Source organism: Felis catus, chromosome A2 (genome assembly GCF_018350175.1).
Source record: "Felis catus isolate Fca126 chromosome A2, F.catus_Fca126_mat1.0, whole genome shotgun sequence".
Taxonomy (NCBI): Eukaryota; Metazoa; Chordata; class Mammalia; order Carnivora; family Felidae; genus Felis; species Felis catus.
In genome coordinates, this window is record NC_058369.1 from 50908013 (window position 1) to 50926501 (window position 18489).

General features: G+C 41.5%; 1 protein-coding gene across 17 annotated transcripts in view; it reads left to right on the forward strand.

The window, feature by feature from the left end:
* Positions 1-17307, forward strand: part of SETD5 (SET domain containing 5) — an 80634-nt gene extending 63327 nt beyond the window's left edge. For 13 of the 17 annotated variants that reach the window (XM_045051897.1, XM_045051896.1, XM_023249990.2 and 10 more), the window contains 7 exons: positions 5492-5736; positions 8926-8982; positions 10896-11366; positions 14021-14319; positions 15177-15310; positions 15849-15937; positions 16313-17307. In XM_045051897.1, coding sequence (XP_044907832.1) covers positions 5492-5736; positions 8926-8982; positions 10896-11366; positions 14021-14319; positions 15177-15310; positions 15849-15937; positions 16313-16918 — 1901 coding nt within the window. In that variant the 3' untranslated portion in view covers positions 16919-17307. The remainder of the gene's footprint in view (positions 1-5491; positions 5737-8925; positions 8983-10895; positions 11367-14020; positions 14320-15176; positions 15311-15848; positions 15938-16312) is intronic. The other 4 variants (XM_023249994.2, XM_023249997.2, XM_023249992.2 and 1 more) reach the window with 1 other exon arrangement.
* The last annotated feature ends 1182 nt before the right edge of the window (positions 17308-18489 follow it).

Here is an 18489-nt window from a genome sequence, read left to right on the forward strand (position 1 = left end):
CCCTCCCTCTCTGTCTCTCTGTCTCTCTCTCTGCCTCTCTCGGTCTCTCGCTCTCTCTCAAATTAAAAAAAACAAAAGAAGAAGAAGGGGTGCCTGGGTGGCTCAGTTGATTAAGCATCTGACTTCGGCTCAGGTCATGATCTCACAGTTCATGAGTTCTAGCCCCATGTTGGACTCTCTGATGACAGCTTGGAGGCTGGAGCCCGCTTCCAGTTCTGGGTCTCCCTCTCTTTCTGCCTCTTCCCCACTTGCGTTCTCTCTCTCTCCAGAATAAACATTTTTTAAAAATTAAAAAAAATATATCAAAAGAAAAGTATATTATGACCAAGTGAAATTTCTTCTAGGAATGTAAGGATGGTTCAGTATTTGAAAAATTATTCATATAATTAATTTATTAGCAGGCTAAATGGAAGACGGGGAGTAATAGCACAGTAAATATGAATTTAATGATAAATCTAATAAAATACCTATGATTTTTTTTTACATCTATCTGAAAAACAGTTGCTCTTTATGCTTCATGTAAAAACGACATTAAACCTTAAAATGCATTATCAAGTACACCAAAACTAATATAACACTATGCTAAATTAAACTTCAATTAAAAATACTAAATTTTAAAAATGGGTTTTCAAATTATTCCACTTGCCATTATTATTTAACAGTGCCTAGAACTATTAGCCAATGTGATTACCAAAAACAAAAAATCTGAAATAAAAGCATGGGTAAAGAGGATGTGTGTGTTACCAATGTGTGCAAATAATATGCTTTATCTCCCTAGAAAAGCCAAATGAGGTAACTGAAACACTGGTAGAGATCAGTAGGGTAGCTGGGTACAAAAGTATGTAAACATTTTTAAGAATAACATGTAGATAATAACATAAAAGGAGACGTGTAATGCACAGTTGTAGCAAAAAAATAGAGAACATTGGAGAGTAACATTAATTAGAAATGTGACAGATCTATATATGAAGAGGGATAAATGAAGGCATGAGTAACTGAAGGATGGTGCCATGGTGTTGAGTGAGAATTCTTCCTTAGTTACTCATGAGTTTAATACAATACCAATCAAAATTTTGGCTTTTTGGCAGCAGGGGGAACGTAGTGTTAGCATGATGGATGATTTCAACAGTTCACTGGCAAAAACAAGTATGCTAGAAAAGCCAAAGTATTTTGGAGAGGTAGAGTAGAATAACTAGAATTGCCCAAGCAGTTTTACTAAAACAGATGTCAGTATTGATGCCATTTAGACAGCAGGTATACAGAACTAAACTGAGGGGCGCCTGGGTGGCTCAGTTAATTAAGCATCTGACTTTGACTCAGGTCATGATCTCACAGTCATGGGGAGTTCAACCCCACATCAAGCTCTCTGCTGTCAGCACAGAACCCGCTTCAAATCCTCTGTCTCCCTCTCTCTCTACTCCTCCCCCACTAGCCCGAGCTCATGCTGTCACTGTCTCTGTCAACAAAAACTTTAAAAAAATATTTAAAAGAACAGAACTCGGACATCTGGGTGGCTCATTTGGTTAAGCGTTAAACTTCAGCTTAAGTCATGATCTCAGGGCTCGTTAGTTCAAGCCCTGTATCCAGTTCTGTGCTGACAGCTCAAAGCCTGGAGCCTGCTTCAGGTTCTCTCTCTCTCTCTCTCTCTCTCTCTCTCTCTCTCTCTCTCTCTGCCCCACTCCATTCACACTCTGTCTCTCTCTCTCTCTCTCTCTCTCTCTCTCTCTCTCTCAAAAATAAGTAAGCATTAAAAAAAGTTTTTGGGGGGGGGCACCTGGGTGGCTCAGTCGGTTAGGCGACCGACTTCAGCACGGGTCGTGATCTCACAGTCTGTGAGTTTGAACCCTGCGTCAGGCTCTGTGCTGACAGCTCGGAGCCTGGAGCCTGCTTCAGATTCTGTGTCTCCCTCCCTCTCTGCCCCTTCCCTGCTCATGCTCTGTCTCTCTCTCTCTCTCTCTCAAAAATAAATAAAAACACGGGGCGCCTGGGTGGCGCAGTCGGTTAAGCGTCCGACTTCAGCCAGGTCACGATCTCGCGGTCCGGGAGTTCGAGCCCCGCGTCGGGCTCTGGGCTGATGGCTCAGAGCCTGGAGCCTGTTTCCGATTCTGTGTCTCCCTCTCTCTCTGCCCCTCCCCCGTTCATGCTGTCTCTCTCTGTCCCAAAAATAAATAAACGTTGGAAAAAAAAAATAAAAATAAATAAAAATAAATAAATAAATAAATAAAAACATTAAAAAAAAGTTTTAAAAAAGGTTTTTTTTAAAAAAAGAACTAAACCCAGTTTATGTAAAAATCTAATAAGATGTCATATTTCAAATCAGTGGAGAAATTATAATTCTATAATTATTAAAGATTTTGGAAGAATGTGCTGTTTTGACATGTGAAAAGGATAATCACTACCTTCTGAAGTATGTTTTATTTGAGTTAAATTTAAAAATTAAGTAAGGAGATAAAGGGAAAATAGGCCAGTATTCTTTATAGTCTTGAGGTAGTGGGCAGAAGAAACATTCATGATGTCAGAGGCAGAAAATAAAGGAAATTATTTATACATTTGACTGAATTAAAATGTAGCACATTGTATAACCAAAAAAAAAACTTAGTAAAATTAAAAGGCAGATAGCAAACTGGGAAAATACAACATTTTTGACAAAGGATCAACATTCTTTTTTATGAGGTCCTTAGAAATGAACAAGGGGCGTCTTCAGTGGCTTAGTCTGTTGAGCACCTGACTGGGTAAGGTCATGCTCTCATAGTTCTTAAGTTCGAGCCCCGCATCAGGCTCACTGCTGTCAGCTCTGAGCCCACTTCGAATCCTTGTTTCCCCCCACACTCCTCTCTCTCTTCCAAATAAAAAAATAATAAATTTAAAAAATACATTAATGAAGAACAAGATCAACACCCTGTAGAAAACAGGATACAGGACATGAGTAGACAATTCACACCGGAATAAATATAAAGCTGTTGAGCCTATGGAAAGATGCTTTTGGTTTAACAATCCTGCATCTAGCCATTCGCCCTAAATACTAGACAGGTGCAGAAATATCTAAGAGAAAGATTACTGGTCACTGAGCATATTTATAATAGCAAAAAAGTGCACATACTTCACGTTGGTTAATTTTGATGATATGAATGCCATACAGCCACTAAAAACTAAATTGTAGATTTCCGTTGTCATGGGAAGAGTTTTACCATGTGTTTCTGAGTGAGCACTGATATGTAGACAAGAGTTAATAAGGCCATGCCAAGAAAAAGGTCTAGCTGAACATGCACCAGGATATTAGTGCATTCATTTGTGGGTATGATTTCAATTTGTGTGTGTTTAAATATGTGGTTGTTTTTTTATATAATTTTGCAAAGTATTTGAGTAAAGATAAAAACTATACAAGGTGGATAGGTTTAACCACATAAAATTTAAAAGCTATGTATGTATAGAAAAAACAATGAAACTTGAAAAAAATTGTAAATATAGTATTATTGGTAGAAAAAAGACAAACGACTGCTGGCAGATACCAGGTCTATTTTGAATATGATACCATTATAAGAACTCTGTTTTATATGAAGGGCCTGTAAGTTGATTTGGAAGGGAAAGGGAAGGGTTCAGCTGTACTTTCTAACTCTTCTAGAGTGAGCTTCATTACTTACGTAATTCCCTTTAGTAGTTAATATTGGACTTAGCAGTCTTTTTATAGAAATCTTTAAAAAAATTCACTGTTTGACTCTTAAAGTACATTAAAAAGTGTTCTAAACATGTCATGAATCACATGTTTGTTTGTTTTTTATACCTAGGCACTTTTCAGAGGAGAAAAATAAGAAAGAAAACTTACAGTTTCTGGAACACAAGAAAAATACGAATATACTTCCAATCTAGGAAAATAAAAAAATGTCACATATCAGGAGAAAAAGCATCTCCAGTATATTTTGCATTTATTCTTCCTTCTCCATTTCCACATCTGTTACCCTAGTTCAGTATCTCATAACCCTGTCAACTTCTCCATTAACTCCAAATAGTTTCCCAGTGTCCAGTCTCATCCTAACCATTGCTGCCAGAGTAATCTTCCTGAAGCATAGCTCTGATCATGACCTACTGTCCCAAAACTTGTCCTTGAAGGTCTGGGATAAATGCTACTCTTTCCACTAAGCCCTGGGGATATAATTTAACCTAGTCATTAAGAATGTAAATGGAACTAAATTACCTAGTCTTTATCTCTCTGCACATCAGATTCCTCATCTTTAAAATGAGAGTGATGATAATAGTGCTGGATTTAGAGTTGTTCAAATTAAATGTTAGAATTCACATAAAGCACATAGTATATAGTACCTGGTATTTAATATTTAACATGTAATAAGCACTTAAAAGCATAATTATTTTTTACAAACACAAAGCAGTATGATTACATCTGTCAAGATTCTTAAAATGTTATTAAACGTGTTTTATGTGTTTTCCCATCCTCACAAATTTGTAAATCCTTTTAAATGGAATATATGATGACCTCCCCTCACATACCTAATTCAGTGGTTTCCATATAGTAGGTATTAAGTAAATAGATATTTTTTTATTGTAAATTTAAAAAGTAGATGTTTTTCTCTGAGAAGGTGAGATAGGTGCTTTGACCCTTGTGGTCATTAAAATATATAGTGTAGTAGATCCAAGAAGTATAGGAAGTGTAGGGTGTTGCAGTCAGAAAATGGATCAGCCTTGTATTTGAAAATGATTGGGAGAAGCTTTTGTGAAAATAATTTCCTATTTTGAAGCACTCTAAAACTAGGGGCTAGATACAGGCCAGGCAATCATAGGTGACTACCTTTTCCTGCTAAAGCAGAACATTGTAGAAAGAGTTGCTGAAGGGCGCCTGGGTGGCTCAGTCAGTTGAGTGTCTGACTTCGGCTCAGGTCATGATCTCGCAGTCTGTGAGTTCGAGCCCAATGTCGGGCTCTGTGCTGGCCGCTCAGAGCCTGGAGCCTGCTTCAGATTCTGTGTCTCCCTCTCTGTCCCTCTCCCGCTCATGCTCTGTCTCTCTCTGTGTGTCAAAAATAAATAAAACAAAAATTAAAAAAAAAAAAAAGAGTTGCTGAAAATGGCAAAAATACACAAGAGAAGATAAAAGGAGCATGGAATTAACATTCTAGAAACTTGTGCTGGTGACATGGCAATTAAGTAGAGGGTGATTTTAACAAAGTGACATCAATTTGAGATTTCTGGAAACTCAAAGTAAAATATTAAAGTTTATATTTTCCACTGTAAGAGATTAAATTTGTTCTAGGGCCCAGTCATTAGATTCATCTGGTGATTGGGAGATAGAGAATTTTGAGAATTACTTTAATTGTGGCAATTAAAGAGTTCTTTGGGCTTTTGGTTTGATTGCAGGAGGTGACAGTGGGATGAGGCAGAAGAGGAGTTAAGAGCCGTTGTGGGCTAGAGATTAATGGCTTTACTACAGAGCCTCCCTTTAAGCTGTGGTTGCAATCTCTCATCCAAGCTTTGTATTTCACAGACTTGTTGAGCCCATTAAAGAAATGGAAGTCTCGCTATCTGATGGAGCAGAATGTCACCAAGTTACTGCGGCCTCTTTCTCCAGTCACACCACCCCCTCCCAATTCAGGCTCAAAGAGCCCCCAGCTGACCACACCTGGCCCATCTCACCCAGAAGAGGAGTGTCGAAATGGATACAGCCTCATGTTCTCACCAATCACGTCTCTTACTACTGCTAGTCGCTGCAATACTCCTCTGCAGTTTGAGGTGATTTGGGTTTGGTTGTTGGGAATGCCGAATATGAAAATTACCATTTGCCCCTCCTCATTTCAAGTATAATATTCCAAATGTGTCTTGATCGTGTTCCTGCCAGTCTTGGCAAGAGAACAGGAACCCTCAGGGTCAATGTGACCTGTTACCTGGTAGCCTCTCATCTTGGCAGTCCTCATACTTCGCTCAAAAGGAATAGTTCTACCATGGATGACATTCATCTGTTTTTGCATGCAATCAATCCATCATTCTCCATAACTGCAGGTAGTAAGCATGCTACATCTCCATCTTTGTCTTTGGTCTGTACTTTGGTTTTAAAATAGGTCTCTAGCTGCATAATAACCACTAAGGATACCAGCCTGAGAGCCCAGATTATACTGATTGATTGTGTCTTTCTTTCTAGGCCTTTAAATCAGTGAGTTGTTTTTCCCTATTGTTTTGTATTCTTGTTGTGGCCTCAGTGAACAGAGATTTGAAAAGCTTTGAGATATGGTTTGTGGCAAATGAGTTTTTTTCCTACTCTAGGTTACTTTCCCTTCTTGTTACAGTGTGTTAGGAATGAAAAGTAGAAAGAGGCTAACAACATACATTCATAATGAGACAGGTTTGTTACATTCACCCTCTGGTTTAAGTTAGAAATATGTATCTTAGCTGTTTGAAAAAGTTAATTGTCAATCACATTCATGTTCAAGTGTGGGTGACAGCAGGTCTACTGAGTAGAAAGAATCCTTGTGTATTAAAAAACTTCATCTATTGCATGTTGCTTTCCTTTGAAATTAACTAAACAGACACTGTCTCTTCCTTTTTCTTAGAAAACACTGTTGTCATCACTAAACACTCAGCTCTGCCCCTAGCTTGTAACTTCTCCAGATGTGTTCTTTGATGAATGTGTTCTTTGATGAAGGTGAATGCTCTAACCAATCCCTTCTTCCCTATTCAGCCTTTATGAGAGCATGGAGATTAAAAATACCTGGACTTCTGAATAGCTAACTCAGAAAGAGATAGCTAGCAACCTTGAAAGCAAGAGGAACCTATTTCTATACTTGAAGTAGACTGTATCACTTGGGAGCAGACCTCTTTGGCAGGAGTCGGGGGGAGGGGAAGAGGCAGGGAGAACCTTCTTGGTTACATTTGGTTTCTAGAGAAGTTATTCTTCACCAAATTTCCTGTGGCATTCTTTTCTGCCATACATTAAAGCAGCTGATTTAGGCCTTACTAACTTTACTTGGTCTAATTGTGATTGATTTTTCAGTTAACAAATTGAGTTTGATAGTAAAATTTCATAGGAGGCTGTTCACCCTGGAGGGCAGCAAATTATAGGCTAGGATTTCTTTATCAGTGCAATTTAAAAGGTGAAATTACAGAAATTAGAAGGTACGTTGCCTTCTAGGACAGTTAAATTTAGCTCTCAGTACATTTCCCCTGATCCCTTGTGTTTTGGATAACTGAAACAATATGGAAATGTAAGGTGTTTTTATTTTATAAAAAAAATCAAACATCAAAGATTTTTATGAGGGGCACCTGGGTGGCTCAGTCGGTTAAGTGTCCAACTCTTGGTTTCAGCTCAGGTCATGATCTCACAGTTAGTGAGATCAAGCCCCACATCAGGCTCTGTGCTGACAGCACAGAGCCTGCTTGGTTTTCTCTCTCTCCCTTTTTCTGCCCCTGCCCCTGCCCCACTTACACTCACGTGCGTGCGCTCGCTCTCGCTCTCTTTCAAAATAAAAAAATAAATTTATTTTTAAAAAGTCCAGTGCCTGTTTTCACTGTTTTAATCTTGTGATTTAACTAACGAAATTCAGCCTTTCTTGTCAATAAAACAAACTACCATCCTGACCATTCTTACCATCATTCTAACTGCCATGCCCTTTCCTATATTCTAGTATAGGAAGCCTTATTTCCATGCAAGACTGTGACACAGAGGAAATATCAATAAGGTGTCACAGGTAAAGATCAGCTTGGTTGGGGAAGAATATTTTTGAAAGGAAAAATAAAAATCATTCCAGTGAGAAATGTCTCCAGTGCTAAGGGAAGGAGTTGAGGAGACGTGTAATAGAGGAGAACAAGATCATGAGGGAGGGAGAACCATTAAGGAAAAGCAGTAAAAGCAACTTTGGCCAGACAGGCTTAGTTAGCCCCCACTTTCCACCAGCCCCTGCTTTTCCTTCCTGGCCTAGTGTCCACCTCACACATAGTACCCAGCCCACCAAATAAAATCAACAGCCTCTTTTCATCTCCCATGGGATAGGTCTGCTACCCAGGACATAGTTGTCCAGAGTCTCCAGCATTAGGAACCTTCCCCTTCCCTTCCCTTACCCCTGGCACTCTGAATCCTTGTCACAACTACCACCATCATTCTGTCTGCATTTTACCGTTCAGATCTGCCATCAGGGTTCACTGTCCAGTTCCTGTTTGATACGGGAGTGCTGCCTCAGGTGAAAGCTCTCAGGGGAACCCTGTTTAGGATGCAGGAACTTGAAATGTACACCTCTGCTTTTTATTCCCTCTCTGTTGCCAAAAGTACCAGGGATTTTAACATCAGAGAACATCGTTAGGGGTGTTCAGATCAAATTAGATTATGCCAAGAACCATCTAGCCTATCAGCTAGATTGCATTCTATCTCCTGTAACTCATTCAAGAGGAGCTGGCCATCTCCCTAGCCCTGTCAGCCCAGCATGCTAAGCAGTTTCCCTGGACAGTGGTGGGCAAGCATGAACCACAAGGAGAATGAAGAAATGTGACTTTTTTGTAAAGGGGTGTGGGGTAAAGGAAAACGGTTCCCTTGAGGCATAATAAGTGGTAGGGTACCCATCGGTAATAAATACTGTAGGTTGCTCAACTCTAATCCAATGTAGGACGAAATTTCAAATGAAATTGTAGGGTACAGTTTCACCAATCTAAATTTTTTCTGTTAACCTGCTTAAGATGTTTACTTCTAGCATGAAATATTATAACCAATTTAAATGCTTTCAAAGATCCCAGGAAGCATTTTTAATGAGTCATTCTGTTCATTGCAATGAATTCTACAGTTAAACCTTTCCCCTGTGCATTCTTTTCCCTCCCCCTGCCCCCCGCAAAAAGTTGTGGCTAACCATCTATGCTTGCTTTTACTTTATTTTTTGTTTTGTTTTGTTTTGCTTCTTGACTTCGAGTAGATGAATAACAAGATGCTTTTCCCTCCTCTAGAACATATCCTCCCCTGAGAGTTCCCCTGCGAATAGGCCCGAGTCCCTGTCACCCGAGGTAGTTATCACACCATCTCAATCACACTTGGAGGCTGAGAGTGAGTGTGCATGAGTGTGTGGGAGGGCTGGGGGGGAGGTCCTAGTGAATGGGGTGATAGGCTGAAGGGCGACCAGCCAGTTGATGTAAGTTGAATGAACTTCCATGTGTGACTGTGATCACTCAGAACTTTCAATGTAGATGGAGGAAAATGAAGGTGTGTGTGTGGGTGTGTGTGGGTGTGTGTGTGTGTGGGTGTGTGTGGGTGTGTGTGTGTGGTGGGATTTGCTCTTGTTTGGGGGAGGGGTGACTGAAGAGTTCTTTTAAAGTGTAGACTCTAGAAGTCAAGTTTAAAGCAAGCTGAAGATATGGTATGAGCCTTGGCAAAGAAAGCAACAAGTAAGGTGTGTTTGTTAAATAAGGAAAGTTGAAATCGAAAGTTGGTAGGAGGTATCTTTTGATATTTATTATCTTGGGCTGTTGAAGGAGCTATTTATACTGGAAAAGTTAGTGATTTATGTCTTATTCCAGGATTAATCTTACAGCTCTGTTTAACTGGATGTTTTGGGCTTGGGTTGATAGATTGAGCAGCTTCTTTCAAAAGGGAGTCCTGCCTCCTGGCTTTCTACATTTTCTTTATAGCTCCTTACTGGGTATACAAGGAAACTAAGTCAGCCCATGGCTTCTGTGACACAGGCCTTCCTTCTGTAGTAGTTGAGATGTGGTTGCCATAAAAAGTGGTATCTCAGGATATCCAATTGAGTGCTTTTCTCAGAAACCCTACTGCTATGGAGTTGTTAAATTTAGGTTTTAGTGCTGGAGATTTTTAACTATTCTAAGACTTGGACAACTGTAGGAATGATTAGCTCTGTTAATCTACATGGAGTCAATTTCCTCTTGAAAAGAAAACTGTAGTCTCTCATAACCTTTCAGAAATTAACTGTTAACTCTGGCCCCTTCCCACTTAAAAAATTGTGCTAAATTTAGTGATAGTTGATAAAATTCTGAATCAAGATTTTATAGATCAATATGAAACTGAAAAATGTTGTATTCTAGTGTACTAGAGGTTTTCTGGATGTTTTTTACACTGTTTTGTGAGGAAATCCTGGTGTGACATTTGAATTTCTGGTACCATTCTTTCTAGAGAGAATTAGTAAGAGTTGATCTAGAGGTGGGAAATCTTGGTATTGGGAAGTAATGATAACCAAATAGTAGATACAGCTTATTTTTTATAAAATTCAGCATTTTGGATGCTCTGCAGTGGTGGGCATTAGTGATCTTGTGGTATGTGGACATATATTAGAGGATAAAGAATTGAGTAGCCAGAACATTTTATGAGAAGCATACATGCTTAATAGTGAAAGTGAGCAAAGAACTGGTTGGTTGATGTCTTTAACTAGTTCCATTCTCCTTTACTGAACCAGTAACTTAAAATCCTTGACTTTCTGTCTACTTACTACTTTCTTTCCCTTTTTCCCTCCTCCCACCTTCCATCAATATTAAATACAAATGAATAACACCAAAAGCCAGTTACCTTTAAGACCCCAGTCTCACCTCTGGAGCATACATGGGGCTCAGGTAAATCCGTGATTATACTTCCAGTACCTTAATGTAGTACACGGTGACTCAGCAGACCTGATGAAAGGCTAAACAGGCAAAATAGTCACATTTGGCCAATTATTTAATTCTGATTTTCCCAGGATTCTCATCCAGAAAGACTTTATGGCAATTTGTGAAAGGCCGGCATTCTGTAGTAATCTGGCCTGGGTATACTGTTGATTCCTGGAACTTTTACAGATGTTAATGGCTTTCTCCCTTGTACTTCCATCCCTCTTACCTCTCACCTGTGCCCTTCTCGCTTCCCTTCTTTTCTTCCCTTTGACTTTTTCCTTCCCCCTCCTCCTCCATGTCTCTGTTGATTTTTATTCTTTCAGCTTTGTCACCGAAAAGATGTGGACTTGACAAAAGTAGGCTACCTTGACTCCAACACTAACAGCTGTGCTGACAGACCTTCCCTGATCAACTCAGGTCCTTCTGACCTGGCTCCTCATCCCTCTGTCGGGCCCCCTTCTGAGACTGGCTTTCCAAGCAGGAGTGGAGATGGACATCAAACCCTTGTGAGGAACTCGGACCAGGCATTTCGGACAGAGTTTAATTTAATGTACGCCTACTCCCCATTGAACGCTATGCCTCGAGCAGATGGATTATATCGAGGATCTCCCCTAGTAGGGGATAGGAAGCCTTTACATTTAGATGGGGGATATTGTTCCCCTGCAGAAGGGTTTCCCAGCAGATATGAACATGGCTTTATGAAAGACCTCTCTCGTGGATCCATGTCACCTGGTGGTGAAAGGGCTTGTGAAGGAGTCCCATCTGCCCCCCAGAACCCACCGCAGAGGAAAAAGGTAAGTGTTCCACCTTATATAGGCCCTTTTGAAGAACATTAACTAAGTGATTCAGTAGATGTTAACTGAGTTGACACTGTTAAGCACCATTCTCAGTGTGAGGAAAACAGAGACATAAGATGTGATCTCTGCCATGTTCAGTGAAAGACAGGATCGGTGTGTGTGTGTAAGACAAGACTGTTTCAATATGATTTGATGATTGTTGCAAATATTCAGCAGATTTTAAATGCCTGCCATGTCTGTGCTGTTATACATGCTGTGCAATCAAAGGATAGAGCAGTGAGGAGCGCCTGGGTGCCTCAGTTGGTTAAGTGTCCGACTTCAGCTCAGGTCGTGATCGCACGGTTCGTGGGTTCGAGCCCCTCATTGGGCTCTGTGCTGACAGTTTAGAACCTGGAGCCTGCTTCAGATTCTGTGTTTCTCTCTCTACCCCTCCCCTGCTTGTGCTCTGGTCTCTCTTTCAAAAATAAATAAACATTAAAAATTTTAAAAAGAAAAAAAAAGTGAAAAAGAATAATGCTAATTTCTTGTATTATTTAGCACTTACCATGTTTTAGGCACTGTTAAGTTCTTTTATGCATTAAATCCTCACAGTAATCCTGTAAGTTGGGTAATTTCCCATTTTGCAGATGAGGAAACTAAGGCAAATTCAGTGACTTGCCCATGGTCACATAGGTAGTGAATGAAAGAGCCAGGACACTGCCCAGGTCTGTCTGATTCCAGATTGCATGCTCTTATTGCCACTGTGCTATATTGCCTTCTAAGTTCTGCCCTAATGGAGCTTAAAGCAGGTGAGACTGAGGTTGGCAGATAATTATGTTAATAAGTAATTCATTAAAGTGGCAGTGGATGCTCCAAAAGAGTTGTTCAGATGTGATGAGAACATCTTAGCCACGACATGGCCTAGTGAGAACAAACAAGAGGCTCCTAGCCATTTTGAGAGGTGGAGTGAGAGGTGACAGGTCACACGCTGATTTAGCTGATCTCAGTAAGTAGGAAGCAATCTGCCAACAAATGTGGGTGAGGATGTTATGGAAGAGAGAGCAGAATACATAGCTGTGGGACACTCCGTTGTGTGGGCAGCAAGCATACAATGTGGTTGTAACAATTACATGCTGCTGTAGTATCTGGTGAAAGGTGGGCAGGGTCAGGAGTGGAAAATGAGAGACTGTGGAACAGGGCCAGGCCATAGATTGCTGGCTAACAGGTTGAGACTTATAAGTAATGCCTGTTCAAGAAATTACAAAGCCCCAAATGTGGTTTTTGTCAGTAGATTTCAACTAGAGGCATTTGGAAATGCATGGGAGTATTTTGGGTTGTCAAGGCAACTTCCATTTATTGTGCAGCGCTAGAGATGTTAAATGTTCTGTGTGTGACAGTCTCACACAGTTGCAGAATATCTTTAGTAGTCTTGTTGAAATGTAGCCTAGTGGCTTCTTAAATTTGCATTTCCATGAAATACATTACCAGAATTTATAATTATTAGTTACTTTCCAAGATTGTGTATAGAAAATCCATGCGCAAGATGGCACTACTTTGCATTTTTGTTACATTTTACATTTAAACAGAAAATGAGAGCCTTGAGGGACTAGAAGGCAGAAATACTGGCAGATAATTTGGGAAAAGAATAGCAGTGGGTTTTAGAAAACTGTTGCTTGAAGAGCATTGACCATCAGGAACAAAAGTTTGCAATATCTTTGTGTTTCTGGTTTCTTGATTGAAACCATGATTTATTTGAGAAATGTTGAGCACCTACTTTCAGTCAGGTTCTGTGCCAGATGTTAAAGACAAAAAGCCAGAAAAGTTTGGTCTTTGCCCTCTTAGAACTTACAATTTAGTGAAGGAACTGTCAGGACACTGTAATAGGTTGACACCTGGTGTAGGCAATGTGATGTAACAGCAAAAAGGAGAGGTATAGTGGGCAGGCCAGGGAGGAAGGCTCTGTATTGGCAATCAAGAGAATGAGGCAGAGTTAGGGAGAAGTTTCCAAGTGTACGTTTCCTAGACTAGCTTGTTAAAATATAAACTGCAAATCATTCTTTGTCTTTTAATACTAATTTCCCTATGTGTAAGAGAGAAACAGTAATAAATCCCTGCGTGTATCCTGAAAATTTGACTACATCTGAGAACCCTGAAACATTGGCTTTTTCTTCTGTTGTTTTTCTTTTCTCTTCTCTCTCTTTTTTTTTTTTTTTTTTTTTTTAAACAACTGATCTAGGAATTCCTAGGGATTAGGGAAGAGCTGTCAGATGACCTGGAAGGCTTTTTCAAACTTCACAAGCTCCCAACTCCTTTTTCCCTTTTCTAGGTGTTATCATTGTTGCAAACAGCGGATCCCATACTTCTGCTACTAGGTAACTGTGATCTCACAGTTCTCTGAAGGCAGAAGAAAGGTTGAGGTCTGCTGGCAAACACTGTTCTTCAAAAATGTCATCTCCTAGTGTATTTTCTTCTCCTTACCAGTTTCTGACTGATTTAAATATGTAGGTAGTTGTGTTCAGATACCTCACACCTGAACAAAGGGTTGCTAGTGTTAGTGCCTGATTTGTTTGCAAGGCTGGCTAGTGGTTTATGAGGGTTTCACCTTCTTTCCCCATTGCTGCTGATCCACTAATGATGTCTAGCTAGAGTCCTCTTCCTTCTTTCCCTCCCAGGTATCCCTGTTGGAGTACCGCAAACGGAAACAAGAAGCCAAGGAGAATTCTGCCAGTGGGGGAGGTGACTCTGCACAGAGCAAAAATAAGTCTGCAGGAGCTGGGCAAGGCAGCAGTAACTCACTTTCTGACACTGGTGCCCATGGTGTGCAGGGATCCTCATCCCGAACCCCATCTTCCCCTCACAAAAAATTCTCCCCATCTCATTCCTCTATGTCCCATATGGAGGCGGTAAGCCCATCAGATTCCAGAGGCACTTCATCTCACTGCAGACCTCAAGAGAATATCAGCAGTAGGTGGTAAGTTTATGTTTGATGATGAAATAATTAAATTTAAGAAGGAAGTATACATCCAGAGTTATTCCCAGTTTTACCTAAAATATATGGGAACACTTATCTGAGAAAGGCGGCCAGCAGTGCCATCTGTGCTGTTTCAGCTGATTTAATAGTATCAGCCACAACCCCAGCCCCACCCCCAGCCCCATCCCCCTCAGCTTTACAGAAGAAAAGAATTGCCACCGAACCTGCAGAACGACACTTTGGACGGCATATAGTTGTGGACAAGATGAGTTATTTTATTTGCTGGGCACTAACACTGCCTCTTGTATTTTTTCATTTCATATGAAAGGTAAGTCAGGAGTTCAGCTCAGTTCCACTTAAATTAACAACACAAGTCTCAGTTGCACCCAGCCCGCATATACATAAAGATCAGACCTATTCTGAAAGGACTAGTCTGGTTTAGGGGAGACCACAAATAGATAAGTAACACTATAAGTAAGTGAAGAATAAACAGCATGTACTTAGAACAGAGAATGAGGCTGTTCTCAGGGATCTTGAACTGAAGCATGGAAGTCTGGGAAAGAAGAGACCTGGCTCAAATGAGTAATGTTTAAAAATCTATGGAGCACTTATTAAACTATGTGCCGGTCATGACTTCACAGAAAAAATTTAGCATTTCAAAATGGCGGTTAAAAGAAGCAGACATCTTTAAATCCACTTTTCCCATAGTATAAGACAGAAAAATACCTTGTTTTAAATTGGTCCTGAAGAAAATAATATCTAAGAGGCATTATACAGCCTTTATGAGAGCTTCATTTGTTCCATACTCTTGACTCTGAAGTTCTGTGGCACTAACTTGCACCCGGTTTCCTTCACAGGATGGTTCCCACGTCAGTGGAACGACTCCGAGAAGGAGGGAGCATCCCCAAGGTCCTCCGAAGCAGTGTGAGGGTGGCCCAAAAAGGAGAGCCTTCTCCCACATGGGAGAGTAACATCACAGAGAAAGACTCAGGTGAGCCCATGGCCTTCTGCTGCCAGCCAAGTTTAGGGACACGTGAGACAGGCTCTACACAGTTCTCACCAAATGCTGGGATGAGGTGAGTCTGTTTCTTACACAGTTGGGCTCCACTGTATGGAAGGTGCCAGGTCAGTCTGGATTCTATTCTTCTGGGCTGTGGTAGTATTAAGATCTAGCACTGCATGTGCACTCTTACTCTCTCTAGACTGACTCTCTCTCTCTCTCTCTCTCTCTCTCTCTCTTTCTGTTTCTGCCGTATTTTTTCCCAAGGGATACCTTTCTGTAACTCTTCTTTCCAAAGGCCTGGAAATCCACTGTGATGAAGGATGAAGAGAAAGGAGACAGGAATCCGATCAGACATTTAAAACATAGCCCATAATTAACCACTTCTTTTGCCCTCTGGCCTGATGCACTTACCTGATTTGTCAGAAAGAAAGCAGCATGGGTTGGTGATGAGATTGGTGATTTGAATGAACAATGAGTATTTCTCACTTATTCTAGGAACCCAAGTTGATTTTGTATTATCTTCCAGACCCTGCAGATGGAGAAGGCCCAGAGACACTGAGCTCAGCACTCTCTAAAGGAGCAGCCGTTTACAGCCCTTCCAGATACAGCTACCAGGTGAGACGAGAAATTGCTCATCTCTGGGCATAGGAGTGTGTTCTGGGTTCCAAATATTTTGTGATCCTGGCCATCCTTTGCAGTTGAGATGCCGTCTTTGCATATAGTTTCAGCAGCCTTGGAAATAAGTCATCATCTGCTCACCTTCAGGTAATAAATCATGCCAGAAAAATAAATAAAGTGATCAGAGACAGCCATTTTACTGTCTTTGGTATCCTAAAAAGAACAAATGGTTAAGAAGATGAAGAAGATGAAGAAGGAGAAGTAGAAGAAGAAGAAGAAGAAAAAGTAGGGTATTTTAAATATTCACAAGCCTAAATGGCTTAAATAGGGACTTTTTCACCTCCTTACGCTTTTCCTCCCGACTCTTTCTAGCTCCTGCAGTGTGATAGTCCACGGACAGAATCACAAAGCCTCCTTCAGCAGAGTTCCTCCCCCTTTAGAGGACATCCCACCCAATCTCCAGGATACAGTTATCGAACTACTGCACTGAGACCTGGAAACCCCCCCTCTCACGGTTCTTCAGAATCCTCCCTCTCTTCTACGTCCTATTCCAGCCCCGCCCACCCTGTATCCACAGACTCGTTGGCCCCATTTACGGGGACACCAGGGTATTATAGCAGCCAGCCACATTCTGGAAACAGCACTGGCAGCACTCTTCCAAGGAGGAGCTGCCCTTCTAGTGCTGCTAGCCCTACCCCACAGGGCCCCTCAGACTCGCCGACCTCAGACTCGGTCTCCCAGTCCAGCACAGGAACTCTGAGTTCCACCTCCTTCCCTCAGAACTCTAGGTCGTCATTGCCATCAGACTTACGGACTATCAGTCTGCCCAGTGGGCAGTCCGCTGCCTACCAGGCCTCCAGGGTATCTGCGGTTTCCAATTCACAGCACTACCCACACCGTGGGAGTGGGGGTGTGCACCAGTACCGACTCCAGCCACTGCAAGGCTCAGGAGTCAAGACTCAGACAGGACTTTCCTAGGGCTTCTGGATTTGGGCAAACAGAACTGAATGAGCCCATAGCTGCTTCCTTCCAGCTGCCTCTGGAACCTAGGCCGAGCATATTGCTGGGGAAGAGGGTACAAGGTGCCAGAGGACTGGGTCTGGTCGACAAGAAACGAGACTTGTGGTCGCGACTGGCTCTGGCCTTGGAGAAAGATGTAAATCTTGTCTGAAGCAGAGACTTATAAAGAAGTTTCTCCCTGCTGTTAAGGGTACATTGTTGACAAGCAAATGGTGTTCCGGTTAGTAACGGTTCTAAGTGCAATGAGTCGTGTTGAAGCCTCTGTCTCCCGTCCTTGCCTGTAGCCTGTAGTCACTTGTGCAGTGGGGACATCTTTTTACACACACACACACACACACACACACACACCCAAAAAAGTTTTCTTTTCAGAGGAAAAAAATGAAAAGAGCCAATCTCTAAGCCCCAAGCCATCTGAGTAATAGTAGGGTTTTTATGCACTTAAGAAGAAAGGTAGGTATGTAAATTTTCACCCTGTGACAGACAACCATTCCAAAAGCAGGTATCTGGCTGAGATGTGTCCACCAAGAATACTCCCTACCTTTGTCTTAAAATCACCAAGAAATATAGGCAGGGATAGCAAAGCTTGGAATGTGCTCTGGCTGAGGGGTGCCTGGCTCTCTGAAGAAGAGCTCCTGGTCAACTCGATTCAGGAGCAGGTGATTGTCTGAGCCCCCAGCTGTTCCCATACCACTCCCCTCCCCAAGCTGTCTCACAGCTCAGTAACCCAGAAAGTAAGTAGACAAAAGAGGAATAAGTGAGATGGGCCAATTGCATTGCTACTTATCAGCTGTTGGCAATAAATTTGATTAGTAAGGATCCCAAGTGCTTTGGGACTTCTTTGAATTTTATTTTTTCTACTCCCTGTTAATCAGGAGTTGACGATCCCACAAGTAGGACCGCCTCCATGATTAGGGAGCACGCACTTGTGACTGCAGGGTAAGAGTGGAAAGAGATGTTTGTGGAGTGGCACCGACAGGACTGTGATTGTGTGGGGCATGTCCCACAATTCTTTGGGGGATGCTTATTTGAGAGTGGCCCAGGTGAGAGAGTTATAAAGCCACCCACACACCTAACACTGTTCTGGATGAGAGACGCGAGCAGACTGGCTTCTCCCCATCAGTGCATTGTGCCTGCTGTACACCCCTGGAGGAGCCCTGGAGCCTGCCCAGGTGGGGTACACAATCTTTTTAAAATTCCATACGGTTGCCAGCTTATTTCTTTCACTTGTTTACTGTAATATCCGGCGTGTTTTTATTTATCTAATTTTGTATTCAGTTATAACCATGGTAGGGGTAGCAAATATATGACAGGTGTAATCCCTGGTGCTGCAGTGGACCTTACTTCTTTTCTTTTGGACAAGATAATACTGTGAGTCTCCTTCCTTCCAGTTTGTTTTCTCCTCCTTTTTTCCCCCAGCCTCTTGCATCCCCTTCTTTTCTACCCTCTCTTACAACTATCATATGCACAGTCTTCTCTCTTTGTGTGTGACTGTTACAAAATTTCACTTTTTCAAAATTGAAATCAGGTGT